At 32.7% G+C, this 12279-nt stretch overlaps 1 protein-coding gene across 6 annotated transcripts in view; it reads left to right on the forward strand.

Annotated features, from left to right (window-relative positions):
• The window catches only part of Ctns (lysosomal cystine transporter cystinosin), a 70137-nt gene that overhangs the window by 45626 nt on the left and 12232 nt on the right, over positions 1–12279 (forward strand). For 5 of the 6 annotated variants that reach the window (XR_012718224.1, XM_075291760.1, XM_075291762.1 and 2 more), the window contains 7 exons: positions 195–389; positions 481–583; positions 3084–3266; positions 3336–3696; positions 3766–3936; positions 11857–11974; positions 12043–12145. Coding sequence is in view for 5 of the 6 variants with exons in the window: in XM_075291760.1 (XP_075147875.1) it covers positions 299–389; positions 481–583; positions 3084–3266; positions 3336–3696; positions 3766–3936; positions 11857–11974; positions 12043–12145 (1130 nt within the window). In the remaining variant the exon portion in view is untranslated. Of the gene's footprint in view, positions 1–12; positions 113–194; positions 390–480; positions 584–3083; positions 3267–3335; positions 3697–3765; positions 3937–11856; positions 11975–12042; positions 12146–12279 lie in introns of those variants that run through there. The other variant, XM_075291761.1, reaches the window with a different exon arrangement.

A 12279-nucleotide genomic window follows, 5' to 3' on the forward strand; every position in this document is an offset into this window, starting at 1 on the left:
AGATTTCATTCAATATTGCCATTTGAAAATGTCAAAAAGAAAAACAATGTGAGTGTAACACACCGTTTATAGATAATTGCACAATATTCCCTTAGTTCAAATTCATTTAACTGTAAGGAAGTAAATTTTAACAGTGATTTCAATTCAATAATAATAAAAAAAAACGTTTATTATTTGGTTTTCACTCATTTCAGGCACTTCAAGTAATGAACTCTTCTAACAGTTAATATTTGATATCACATTTCCATTTAAAAAAAGTGGGAGCGGCGGACCAAAAATACCAATTGATTAAAGTCACATGTCTCAATCAGTGGTAGCGATGACGATGGCTCCATACAAATCAAGAAGTCAACGAAATTTAGGCTATGTCCTCATATTCTTCTTTGCCAGTAAGTTTCTCCACCCGGCGTATACTATAGAAGTCAATTAATTGACGTTCAATTTAAATGAATAAATGAAATATCAATTTCTCCATTGCAGCATTATCACAAGTCTGGGCGCAGGCGCCTATTGGTTTGACAGCTTCAACCCATGATATCACAGTTTTAGTGAATCGAACGGAATCCTTTGACGTTTATGTGAGGTATGTATGGAACATCTGAGAAAGAAAATAATTATTTTCTCTCAAACGAAATTTTAAAACAAACAACCATCGTTTATTATTTGCTTCTCCCTGTAAAGAAGTTTATTTAGAACAAATGTATAGACTTTTTGTGATAAACGTTGACTCTTTTACAGGATGAGAAAACAATTTAGTACACACAAAAAAATTCTGATTCAATCATGAAATTAATTGATCCAATTAATTTTTTAATTGAAATGTCTTCAATCACAGAAATGATAGTATCAACTAAAAAATTAATTGAAAGTCAATTAAAAAGTTAATTGATCCAATTACAAAATTTATTGATACTACTAATTTGTGTGATTGATTTTTTTATTCAGTTAAAAAATTTGTTGAATCAATTAAATTTTTAATTGAATATTTGTTAAAACTCAATTAAGATTTTAATTGGAAAAATGTTCGTGACATTTTTTTCTGTGTAGAGACTAACTGAATACATTTTTTTTCGAATTTTCTGAATATTTGTATCTGGCTGAGCTCTGCATACAAAAAAAAACATATTTTCGGATTCAATTACGCAATTAATTGATCCAATTAATTTTTTAATTGAAATGTCTTCAATCACAGAAATGATAGTATCAACTAAAAAATTAATTGAAAGTCAATTAAAAAGTTAATTGATCCAATTAAAAAATTAATTGATACTACTAATTTATGTGATTGATTTTTTATTCAGCTAAAAAATTTGTTGAATCAATTAAATTTTTAATTGAATATTTTTTAAAACTCAATTAAGATTTTAATTGGAAAACTTTTCGTTAAAATTTTTTCTTAGCCACCCTCCCCCACCGCATTGATATTCTTGACTCAAAAATTTCAAATGAAAATAATTGGAGTGATTAATAAAATTATATGTACACTAAAAAAAAGTTTCCGCAGATTTTGTCATTACAGTAATGATTTTGGTATTGTGGCTCCGTGAAATAAGTCCCCAAAATGAAAAATGAAATAAGTTACCCAAATTGTGGACTTATTTCATTATGAAATAAATTCCCAAAATATTTTATGAAATTATACCCCAAAAAATTAAATAAATCCCCAAAACGCACAATGAAATATATATCCCCAATATTTTGCCTTAGAATATTATAAAAATAGTTTGAAATCAAATCAAGGTATCCTGTATTTTCGACGTTTACTACGTATTTTACGTTTTATACAGGTATATGACGTTTTCGACGTTTACAACTTTCTGACAGTAGAAAACCAAAAAAATTGTTACTCGAACCATCTCTGATGCTAATCGAATCTCACATTAGCATGCTCGCCTTGCATACACAAGGTCGTGGGTTCGATTCCTGCTACGACCGAACACCAAAAAGTTTTTCAGCGGTGGATTATCCCACCTCAGTAATGCTGGTGACATTTCTGAGGGTTTCAAAGCTTCTCTAAGTGGTTTCACTGGAATGTGGAACGCTGTTCGGACTCGGCTATAAAAAGGAGGTCCCTTGTCATTGAGCTTAACATGGAATCGTGCAACACTCAGTGATAAGAGCGAAGTTCACCACTGTGGTATCAAAATGGACTGAAAATGAAATAAGTTACCAAAATTGTGGACTTATTTCATTATGAACAATGAAATATGTTATATATCCCCAATATTTTGCCTTAGAATATTATAAAAATAGTTTGAAAACAAATCTAGTTATCCTGTAAGCATTTTCGACGTTTACTACGTTTTTTTACATTTTATACAGGTATATGACGTTTTCGACGTTTCTGATAGTAGAAAACCAAAAAGATTGTTACTCGAACCATCTCTAATGCTAAACGAATCTAACATTCGTATTTTAAAGACAAAATGGACATGGAGCCACCGTGGTGCAATGGTTAGCATGTCCGCCTTGCATACACAGAGTCGTGGATTCAAACTCTGTCTCGACCAAACACCAAAAAGTTTTTCAGCGGTGGATTTTTTTCAAGTGTTCATTTTTAGACATAATGTGAGCATAATTTAAGGACAAGTAACTCATTTTTGGGAGTTGAAGACGCGACCGAAGTACAGCGACATATGGGCAAATAGGATTGTCATATATACTTTGTTGAAATCATGCTAACTTCCGAACGAAAAAAGCTATCGACTTGAAACTTGGTACAAGTAAAGGGTGGTTAAAATTTCAAGGGCCGATGTTGATTTTGAATAAAACACAAACTATTTAGGAAATTATTGTAATTTTATTTTATTATGATATATTGGTATTACTCAATTATGTATGGAACAAAATATCGGCCAAATGGACGCCGCGACCTCGGTGGCACACCTTCATCCGATGGTCCAAATTTTCGATGACGCTGAGGCATAATGGAGGTTCTATGCCGCTAAACATTTGGTTTTAATGAAGTTTCTACTTTGGTTCTAACATTAAATTAAGGTTAACAGTTTTAGATTAATGTTCTCATTATTGTATGTTAAATAATGATTCGATTTATTAAATAAATTTTTTTATTTTCGTTTTAGAGATCCACTCGACAAGGATTACGTAATAACATTAAAGAAGCAACATGACAATATGGTTGATTTGGATCCAATGGAATTCAGTATTAACGCTGGTTCCACACAAAATCAAACGATTCTTATACATGGTAAAAAACCTGGCCATTTAGAAGTTACTGCTGAAAGTCAACCCAACGAAACATGGATGTAAGTTTAGAAATTTTGTTTAAAAAATGTATAGTTTTTTTGAAAAAAATCCCTACTTTTCTTTTGCAGTGTTGAGAATATATATTTAAGAATCACAGTTGCCAATTCGGAGGCAATAATATATACCTCATTGATATTTGGTTGGATATATTTTGTGGCCTGGTCGGTTTCATTTTATCCCCAAATTTGGATAAATTTTAAAAGAAAATCAGTTGTGGGTCTTAACTTTGATTTTATTTTCTTGAACATTGTTGGATTCACGTTGTATTCGGTATTCAACTGTGGTCTCTTTTGGGTGTCAGGAATTCAAGATGAGTATTTTGAAAGACATCCTCGAGGTTTAAATCCAGTCATGTTGAACGATGTGGTCTTCTCTCTGCATGCCATGTTTGCCACATCCATTACTATTTATCAATGTTTTGCATATGAGGTTTGATTTTAATCATTTGTTACTTTTCCTATGTGATTTAATTTTTTATCTTTTTTTTTTTGATTATAGCGTGGTGAACAACGTGTGTCAAAAACTGCAACGGGTCTTTTGTCTTTATTTGCAGTTTTCGTTATAATTTCAGCAGGATTGGCAGCTGGAAGTGTTATCCATTGGTTGGATTTTTTGTATTACTGCAGTTATGTTAAACTCACCATAACAATAATAAAATATGTGCCCCAAGTAAGTTTATGTGATAGTGAAATAGGCAATTCAGACAATTATATTCTACTGATATCATTAGTGAAGCCCGTGGTTTATATGAAATCCTCTAATCTGAAAAGAAATATGTATATACGACCATAAATCAAATTCACTGGTTTCGCTGGAAACTCCCTCCTCACGGAGATATACTTGAAAATTTATAGAATTTCAGCAGGAATTTTTGAAACATACCCTCCCATGAAGATCGGTTCAAATGAAAGTTACATTTAAAGTTTTTACATATGGAGACTTCGTCAAATTCTGCTTGTATAAACTATTTTGATTGAGTTTCAAAGGAATATTAAGCATCTTTAAATTCTAGCAATTTAACGAATGGGCTCGAGATAAAATTGAAAAATGTTCCTTGGAAAATTAGTATCCCTTTAATAAGTTAAATCGGAAGAACGTCCGTCTGGTCTTTTGTTTGTCTGTTGTAATCACTCTACACACGCAGAGAAGAAACATGATTGTCACAATCATATTCGAAGAGCAAAACAATATGATAGCTGCTATTTTTGCGGCGACCATGTAACATTTTAACCTGCAACCATGTTGGCTCAGTGAACATGGTTCTAAGAAAAATACTATTGTCCTCATCTAAAATGTTATTATATTGATAAAAAGAATTTTGTTTCCATTAAAAGGCAATGGTCACGATCTAAAATGTTATGTTATTCGTCAAAAATGTTTTTCTTCTAGTTAAAAGAACATGGTCACAACCTAAAATCTTTTGATTTTTATGAAAAAACTTTTTTCGTCGTCGAAAAAAGGACGCCACTTGAGAAAAGAAAACACAAAATCAACTTTGTTTATTTGTTTTTATTTATTTATAAACTAATTCATTGTTTATTTGTATTTATAATGTCGTGCACACAAACATCACATATTTTTACACACTCTAGTTTGGTTCAATTTCAACAATAAGTAATCATTCCATATTTACTTCGTGCCCATTAAATGTACAAACGCAGACATCATGTAACTGCAAATAAAAATAAATTATACCATATATCAAAATGCAGAACAAAAACCAGGTAAATTTTTTTCAATTACACTTTCTTTTTTTGTATTCACATAAAACCACGTGCCATTTCTGAATAAATAAATTAACACAATAATTCCGTATTCTCCGTCCATTCCAAGAAACAATCAACACACGACTGACGCGCAAAATGAAAATCGTGTGTACCTGCTCAATGTTTTTATAAAATTCTTGTCGCTGCAAAAAAATTAAAAAATTAAATGGTCACGAAAACAATGTACATGGTCTTTATGGCCATGTAATGGTTGTAGACATGTCTATACGTAAACTATAAAAATACTTTTTTCTCTGCAAAAAAGTAAAAAAAAATTGAATGGTCAGGTACATGATTTTCCTGACCATATAATGGTCTCAAATTCTATCATTTAAATAATAGAACATGTTTACGGCATTTGAGAACCATTTAAATGCTTATTGCCAACATATATTTTTCTCCGCTCGAAAATTATTTTTACAAAGACAAAATACATGGTTTTCGGGACAATTACATACTCTAAATAAGCATTAAATGGATACGGCAACCATGTCCAAACATGTTTTTTCTGTGCGTGCACCATTCAATAATGGCGCTATCGTCCTGAAACTTGCCAAAGATTCGGGTTTTGTCTGCATGCAGGTCAAGTTGAAGAAAGTGGGCTATATCGATCCAGTTTTTGATAAAACCGCACTGAAAAAAAAGCATGCCCGTTTCCAAAGATTTTGTCTTTACTTTACAAAATTTTGGTATTGATTCCGAGCCAAAAAAGCAGAGAATACAAGTAAGGATACTTTTAAGACACAATTCTCTTTTAAATTTGGGTTTTGTGTACTTTCTTCTAGGAAGCAAATTGTAATTTTTCGTTTTTTTCAGCTTTTTCCTTCATATGCTATCAAAGTTCATTAAAAACGAATTAACGACTACTTTATTCAGACTCGACTTCCAGTAGAAATTATGCTATGTTTCAAGTAAAAAACGTCTTTAAAATAAGGTGTTGAAAAACATGTCCTATTATTGAACGATTTTTTGCTTTGTAGTCAAGATTTCATTAATTTTAAAGAATTTTTCTGAATAATTAAAGTCAAGTTGACCTTAGACGAAAATTTTTTTCTTTCATGTTATGATACCCATTTTTAAGTCAAATCACTTAATTATAAGGGCAATACGACTTCATTAAAAAGTTTATCGACTTTTGGACAAGGAAAAAAACTTTATATTAGAGAAATGCGTCTTCTATGCTAAGCAAAATTTGCGTTTGTACACCGAAAAAAAGTGAACTGTTTTATATGAAGAATGAACTACCACGCACGAAAATTGAACTAAATTTTACTCCAGATTTTGAGATTTGCACAAAGCGTTGCTAATAGCAGGTAATCTTAATCTTAATCTCATAGAAGAAAAAATTAACTAAAAGTAAAGAAGAAAATCATTGGCGCCAAATCACGACCATTTTAACCATACAGTAGTTCATTCTTACTATTTTTGGGAATCGTACGAAAATCTTCTTTTGCTTTAGTTCATATTGAACTTATGTGTACGGTCATTGAACTTTATACTCACGTTTAGTTCCTAAAATTTTTGAGACATACTTAAAAAAAGTGTATTTTAAGGACATAAAAATCTTTGACCTCACGACAAAATTTTTTTCAGTACAACCTCTGATTTGGTTTATTGGGTATCTTGACACCGCAATTTGTCTTTGAGTTTCCTGAAATTGAGTTTCCAGAGGTGGAAGTTTTATTCGATTTCCTTGAAAATAAGAATCTAGAGGTATTTTAAGCCCACAAATATATGTGCCGAATATGGGGTATACCGCCCCATGTTTTGGAATGACACCCATATTGACCGATCTCCTAATATGGCTTCTTGAGCTTCTAGACTAGAACTTCCCAACCCAATTCATAAATTTTTATGAAGAAGTTGGTCTATCGGTCCAGGTCTTGATATAGACCCCATATAACACAACCCCCGATTTGGAAATCCAGATGGATGTTATATCGGTGTTTTAGGATGTTATATAAGTTTACATATACACGCAAAAAAATAATTCTTTCCTCCCAAACGAAATTTTAGACAAACAAAGTTCGTTTCTCATTTGCTTTTCGCTGTAAGTATACACTTTTTGTGATAAACGTTTATTCTTTTCCAGGATGTGAAAACAATTTCATAAAGACTAACCCAAAAAAAAACATTGTTTTCTTGCTAATTGCATTTTCCCTCACATCTTTCTCACATCCACGAGGTTTTTTAGTTCTTAATACCTTTTCCTGAAATACCAACAATGTGGAAGAAATTATACGATTTTATAAATTTTTAAATTTTTTTTACCTTTCGCCTGGACGGAGAATCGAACCGCGGACCATGCACTTTGTAAGCCAACACACTAACCACTGAGCTATGTACCTGTTATTGTCATCAATAGACAATTACCCATATAGGTTATATTTATATAGCATAGCTTGCGGCGCCCACGAACCGAATAAACAAAGTTTATTTAACAGAAACAAACATTTAGTTTGGCACCGTGGAGCAGTGGTTGCTACGTCCGACTTGCATGCCAAGGGTCGTGGGTTCGATCCCTGCTTCGACCAAAGTTTTTTTGTTTTTTTTTTTACATATATTCCAGATATGTTCGGAAGATTCCGAAAAAAAGTTCAACGTTACATTCTACTGTATTAAATTTTTACTATGAACTGTAAAATGTGTCTTATTAAAAACCTAAAGTCAGAAAAAAAGTCAGTGTTTGATAAACGAAATGGACTGTGTTGTTGTTTCAAAAATAACTTTTTTTATTGAAAAAATAAAAATTTTGTAACAAACGAATTTTTTTGGTGATAAAAGTTTAAAATTTTCGAAGCAATTCAAAAAACTCTAACAAAAGAAAAACGTTTTCGGTACATGTTTTTCAAACGTTTTGTTTCTTTGCGTGGATGTGTGCGGAATATGACCTTTATCGGTCCAAGTTTTGGCATAGCTCCCATATAGACCCATAACCCGATTTGAATTCTCTAGAGGTATGTTAGGTTCACAAAGACCAGAGTCGGTCCATGTTTCGGACTGCCATACAGACCAATCTCCCGATTGGACTTTTTGGGCTTCTAGGTATTGGTCTGAGATTTATATGATCCTCATACCGCTCTCCCGATTTAACTTGATGGGATATCAGAAGGCTCACTAATTATTCAAATTTCTCGGATCTAGAAGGAAAATTTTTCGATTTCACATATCAAACTAATTTGAGTAATAAGGGTAAAAATTGTTAGAATTTATCTGATTTTTTCGCACGCTTATACTCAATGCTAAAGATTCCTCTAAAACTCAAACAAAAATGGTTCTTATAAAAGTACAATCTGATGTAGTCTCCATATGTAGAATCTTCGAATCTGCGCTCTTCTTGAGAGGGTTTAATTCATAAAACCCACCTAAAATTCTGTATATTTCAAGTATACCACTGCTAAGAGAGGTTTTCCTAGGAAACTTTTATATTTGATTTATGGATTTAAGATTCGGTCTGACCGTATTTATGGCCGTATATACTTGTTTTTGGGTTTAATACACCAAAAGAAATTTGTTAGTAGAAACAGCAGAAAAGTCTGCTGAAAAAGGGAAAGCAGTTACTCGTTGATAAAGTAGCAAACATTGTCTGCTAAGCTCGATTACACTAAAACATGTTTTAGTTTGGCTAAAACAAATAAAAATGTCAATGTCGTAACACAATTAAAACAATATTTTATGAATATCTATAATATTTGCCCAAAAATCTGAATATTTATCAAATTGAGGCATAACAGCAAACAATTCGGATTTAGGAGAAGTGCAAATCTATACTAAAAACTACTTTTCGTTCTTAAATATGCTTTGGGGAAAAATTTATAACCTAAAAATTTTATAATTTGTTGTTCCCTGAAGTATAAAAATATAACAGCATAACAGCAAACAAATCGCATTTAGGAGGAGATCAAATCTATACCAAAAATACTTTTGGTTCTTAAATATGCCTTGGGGGATAATTTATACACTGAAAAAAGTATTGTCCTGAGACCATAGATTTAATGTCTTTAAAATACGAATGCGTTTTATGCTTAGCACAGAAGACGCATTTCCCTGATATAAAGTTTTTTCCTTGCCCGAAAGACGATGTACTTTTCTATAAAGTAGCTTTTTCCTTATAATTAAGTGATTCAAATTAAAAATGGGTATCTTAAAATGAAAGAAAATTTTGTTTGACTAAGGCCAACTTGTCTTTAATAATTGTGAAAAATTCTTCAAAATTAAAAAAATTGTCTTTAAATTTGTTGTCTTTTTGCATCTTGACAACAAAGCAAAAAAGCGCTTAAAAATAGGAGACGTTTTTCAACACTTTATTTTAAAAACAATTTTTACTTGAGACACCGTGGTGCAATGGCCACCCGTGGTGCATGCCCGCCTTGCATACACAAGGTCGTGGGTTTGATTCCTGCTTCGACCGAACACCAAAAAGTTTTTCAGCGGTGGATTATCCCACCTCAGTAATGCTGGTGACATTTCTGAGGGTTTCAAAGCTTCTCTAAGTGGTTTCACTGCAATGTGGAACGCCTTTCGGACTCGGCTATAAAAAGGAGGTCATTGAGCTTAACATAATCAGGCAGCACTCAGTGATAAGAGAGAAGTTCACCAATGTGGTATCACAATGGACTGAATAGTCTAAGTGAGCCTGATACATCGGGATGCCACCTAACCTAACCTAACGTACTTGAGACATAGCATAATTTCTACAGGAAATCGAGTCTGTATTGGAAAATTTAAGTTGTCGTTAACACATTTTTAAAGGACTTTAATTCCACATGCAGAAAAAATAGAAACACTCCTCCAAACCAAATCTCGGGATCGGTTTATATGGGGGCTATATATGATTATGGACTGATATGGACCACTTTTGGCATGGTTGTTAAATATCATATACCACCACCAAATTTCAACCAGATCGGATGAATTTTGCTACTTCAAAAGGCACCGGAGGTAACATCGGGGGATCGGTTTATATGGGGGCTATATATAATTATGGACTGATATGAACCAATTCCTGCATGATTGTTGGATACCATATACTAACACCACGTACCAAATTTCAACTGAATCAGATGAATTTTGGTCTTCCAAGAGTTTCCGGAGGTCAAATCTGGTGGTCGGTTATATAATTATGGAGGCTATATATAATTATGGACCGATGTGAACCAATTTCTGCATGGTCATTAGAGACCATATACTTACACCATGTACCAAATTCCAGCCAAATTGGATGAAATTTTCTTCTCTTAGAGGCTCCGCAAGCCAATTCGGGGAATCGATTTATATGGGGGCTATATATAATTATTGACCGATGTGGACCAATTTTTGCATAGTTATTTGAGACCATATACTTACACCATGTACCAAATTCCAGCCAAATTGGATGAAATTTTCTTCTCTTAGAGGCTCCGCAAGCCAATTCGGGGAATCGATTTATATGGGGGCTATATATAATTATTGACCGATGTGGACCAATTTTTGCATGTTTGTTAGATATCATATGCTGACACTATGTACCAAATTTCAGCCGGATCGGATGAAATTTGCTTCTCTTAGGGGATTCGCAAGCCAAATTTGGGGGTCCGTTTATATGGGGGCTATACGTAAAAGTGGACCGATATGGCCCATTTGCAATACCATCCGACCTACATCAATAACAACTACTTGTGCCAAGTTTCAAGTCGATAGCTTGTTTCGTTCGGAAGTTAGCGTGATTTCAACAGACGGACGGACGGACGGACATGCTCAGATCGACTCAGAATTTCACCACGACCCAGAATATATATACTTTATGGGGTCTTAGAGCAATATTTCGATGTGCTACAAACGGAATGACAAAGTTAATATACCCCCATCCTATGGTGGAGGGTATAAAAACCCAGCAAAAAAATTTGGAAGTTCTTCCAAAGGCACAACTTTAAAAGCACTTCCAGAAGATGCACTCCCAATGATGTTCTTTATTTTAACTACCCAGGAAGTTCTTTTAATTCAATTTTTTATAACTTGGTTTTTTTCATAGTTTTAATGGGTAATTTTAACTTTTTTTGTTTAAAATAGGTTAAACACAGAGTAAGAATTCAAAAAATGGTACAAATCATTTAAATTTTGTCGAAAAAAGTGCTAAATCCAATCTGAAAAAATTGTGAATTTTTGAAAATATTTGAGGTCAAACGCTTCCGACAAGTGTTAGAATCCATTAAAAATTATAAAAAATTATAAAAATTATTTATTTGACAAAATATTACAGAATTTTTTAATTTACATCCAAAACATTGAATTCGGATCACACCTAAAAAAGTGAAGCAAATTCAGTGCAACGGATGTTGAAATGGAGGACTTCCGTCCTATGACAAGCCCATGTTATATTCATCGCTTCTGCGTCAATTTTGCACCACTTCCGGATCCAAAAAGAACATTTTCATTACTTTTTTGGCGACGCTTTTTTTGCTGGGAAGGAATAAATTAAAATTTGCTGCCTAGAATCAAGTACGCAAAACTTAAATTTTGTCTTAAAAATATCCTTACTTCAATTATCCGCTTCTTTGGCTCGGAATCAATACCAAAATCGTTAGTGTAAAGACAAAATCTTTGGAACCGGGCATGCTTTTTTTTCAGTGTAACTTAAACTTTTTATAATTTGTTGTTCCCTGAAGTACAAAAATATAACAGCAGACATCGACTGCTGTTTTTAGCCGACTTTTTTCTATGAGTGTATGCAAAATACATAAAGTGGCAGCCCGATTAAGTTTCAGGCTCACTCATTGTTAATGAAGAAAATCAAAATCTAGTTACTTAGAAATAAATTTACTTTTTGATTTTATTTCTACTACAGGCTTTGATGAATTACCGTCGCAAGAGTACGGTGGGCTGGAGTATTGGTAACATTTTGCTGGACTTCACTGGTGGTACTTTGAGTATGTTGCAAATGATTCTCAATGCCTATAATTATGGTAAGTTTTATTAGTTTTGTATGTAAGTAAAGTATGCCATAATAATTTTCTATTTATTCTGATCACAGATGATTGGATATCGATATTTGGTGATCCTACAAAATTCGGCTTGGGGCTGTTTTCAGTATTATTTGATGTGTTCTTTATGTTGCAACATTATGTTTTCTACAGGTATGCTATAATTATTTCTTTTTCTCAATTCTTACTACATGGTATTTTTGGTTTTTCTAATATGCACTTGACCATGGGTTTAAGAATAACAAAATGTCATAGTTATAATACATCTCATATTAAGAAAAAGAATC

Source organism: Haematobia irritans, chromosome 1 (assembly GCF_050003625.1).
Source record: "Haematobia irritans isolate KBUSLIRL chromosome 1, ASM5000362v1, whole genome shotgun sequence".
Taxonomy (NCBI): Eukaryota; Metazoa; Arthropoda; class Insecta; order Diptera; family Muscidae; genus Haematobia; species Haematobia irritans.